At 70.4% G+C, this 939-nt stretch overlaps 1 protein-coding gene across 1 annotated transcript in view; it reads left to right on the top strand.

Annotated features, from left to right (window-relative positions):
* Positions 1–939, top strand: part of ADD1 (adducin 1 (alpha)) — a 17,875-nt gene that overhangs the window by 7,950 nt on the left and 8,986 nt on the right. Inside the window, exons 5-6 of the mRNA XM_012724063.1 lie at positions 150–293; positions 374–472. Coding sequence (XP_012579517.1) covers positions 150–293; positions 374–472 — 243 coding nt within the window. The remainder of the gene's footprint in view (positions 1–149; positions 294–373; positions 473–939) is intronic.

The raw sequence follows: 939 nt of genomic DNA, 5'->3' as shown, positions 1-939 counted from the left end.
CGGGCAGCTTTTATTTAGTGGAGATTGGCAGGCAGCGTGGGTGAAGCCCAGGTCCGTGGTTTCCGGGGACGGCGACCTGAGCGCCGCCCCCTCGTGTCCCGGCCGTGTGACCCGGCCCGGTCCCCCAACGCCGTGGCCTCGGCCCCCAGGTCTCCGCCATGCGGTGCGGCCTCTTGCCCATCTCCCCGGAGGCGCTGTCCCTCGGAGAGGTGACTTACCACGACTACCGCGGCATTCTGGTCGACGAGGAAGAGAAAGTCTTAATCCAGAAAAACTTGGGCCCTAAAAGCAAGGTCAGTGGCGTCTGCCCAGCTCCGGGGGCCTGAGGGCGGGCTGAGCGCCCGTCCGCCTGGCTCACAGCCCGCGCCCCCAGGCCCTCATTCTCCGCAATCACGGGCTGGTGTCCGTCGGCGAGAGCGTGGAGGAGGCCTTCTTCTATATCCACAGCCTGGTGGTCGCCTGCGAGATCCAGGTAGGCCCGGCCGCGTCCTGCCCGCCGGCTTCCGGCCGTCGGGAGCCCCGGTGTGGCCGCTTGTCTCGCGGCCTGCGTCGTTGAGCGCGGCCAGGCTAGAAAGGGCCAGGGCACGTGCCGCTGCCCTGACGTGACTGGCCAGTGACCAGTGGGCTCTTCACTTCTCACTTGTGACCTTTCCAACTTGCCCCCCCTCGGGGGCGCCGCGCCGCCGGGCGCTTCCCGTGAGCCCGCGGGTCGGTGTGTTTGCCTGCCCGGCTCCGCCGTGGACAAGCAGGTGCAGGGAGGCAGAGGGGTGCCCGCTGTCGGCCGTGAGCGCCACTCACCCCAGCGCTCCCGGGGCGACCCGCCTCGTGGCCGAGGCTCCCTCGCGTCGGCCCTCGGCAGTGCTTCCCCGCTCCCGTGCGCTCGCCCCGCTGACGGGAGTCCGCACCCGGCTTCACGCTGCACTCCGCCATCTACGCCGC

Source organism: Condylura cristata, unplaced genomic scaffold, assembly GCF_000260355.1.
Source record: "Condylura cristata isolate star-nosed mole 26May11 unplaced genomic scaffold, ConCri1.0 scaffold00012, whole genome shotgun sequence".
In the NCBI taxonomy this organism is placed as follows: Eukaryota; Metazoa; Chordata; class Mammalia; order Eulipotyphla; family Talpidae; genus Condylura; species Condylura cristata.
This window is presented reverse-complemented; position numbering and strand designations above follow the sequence as displayed.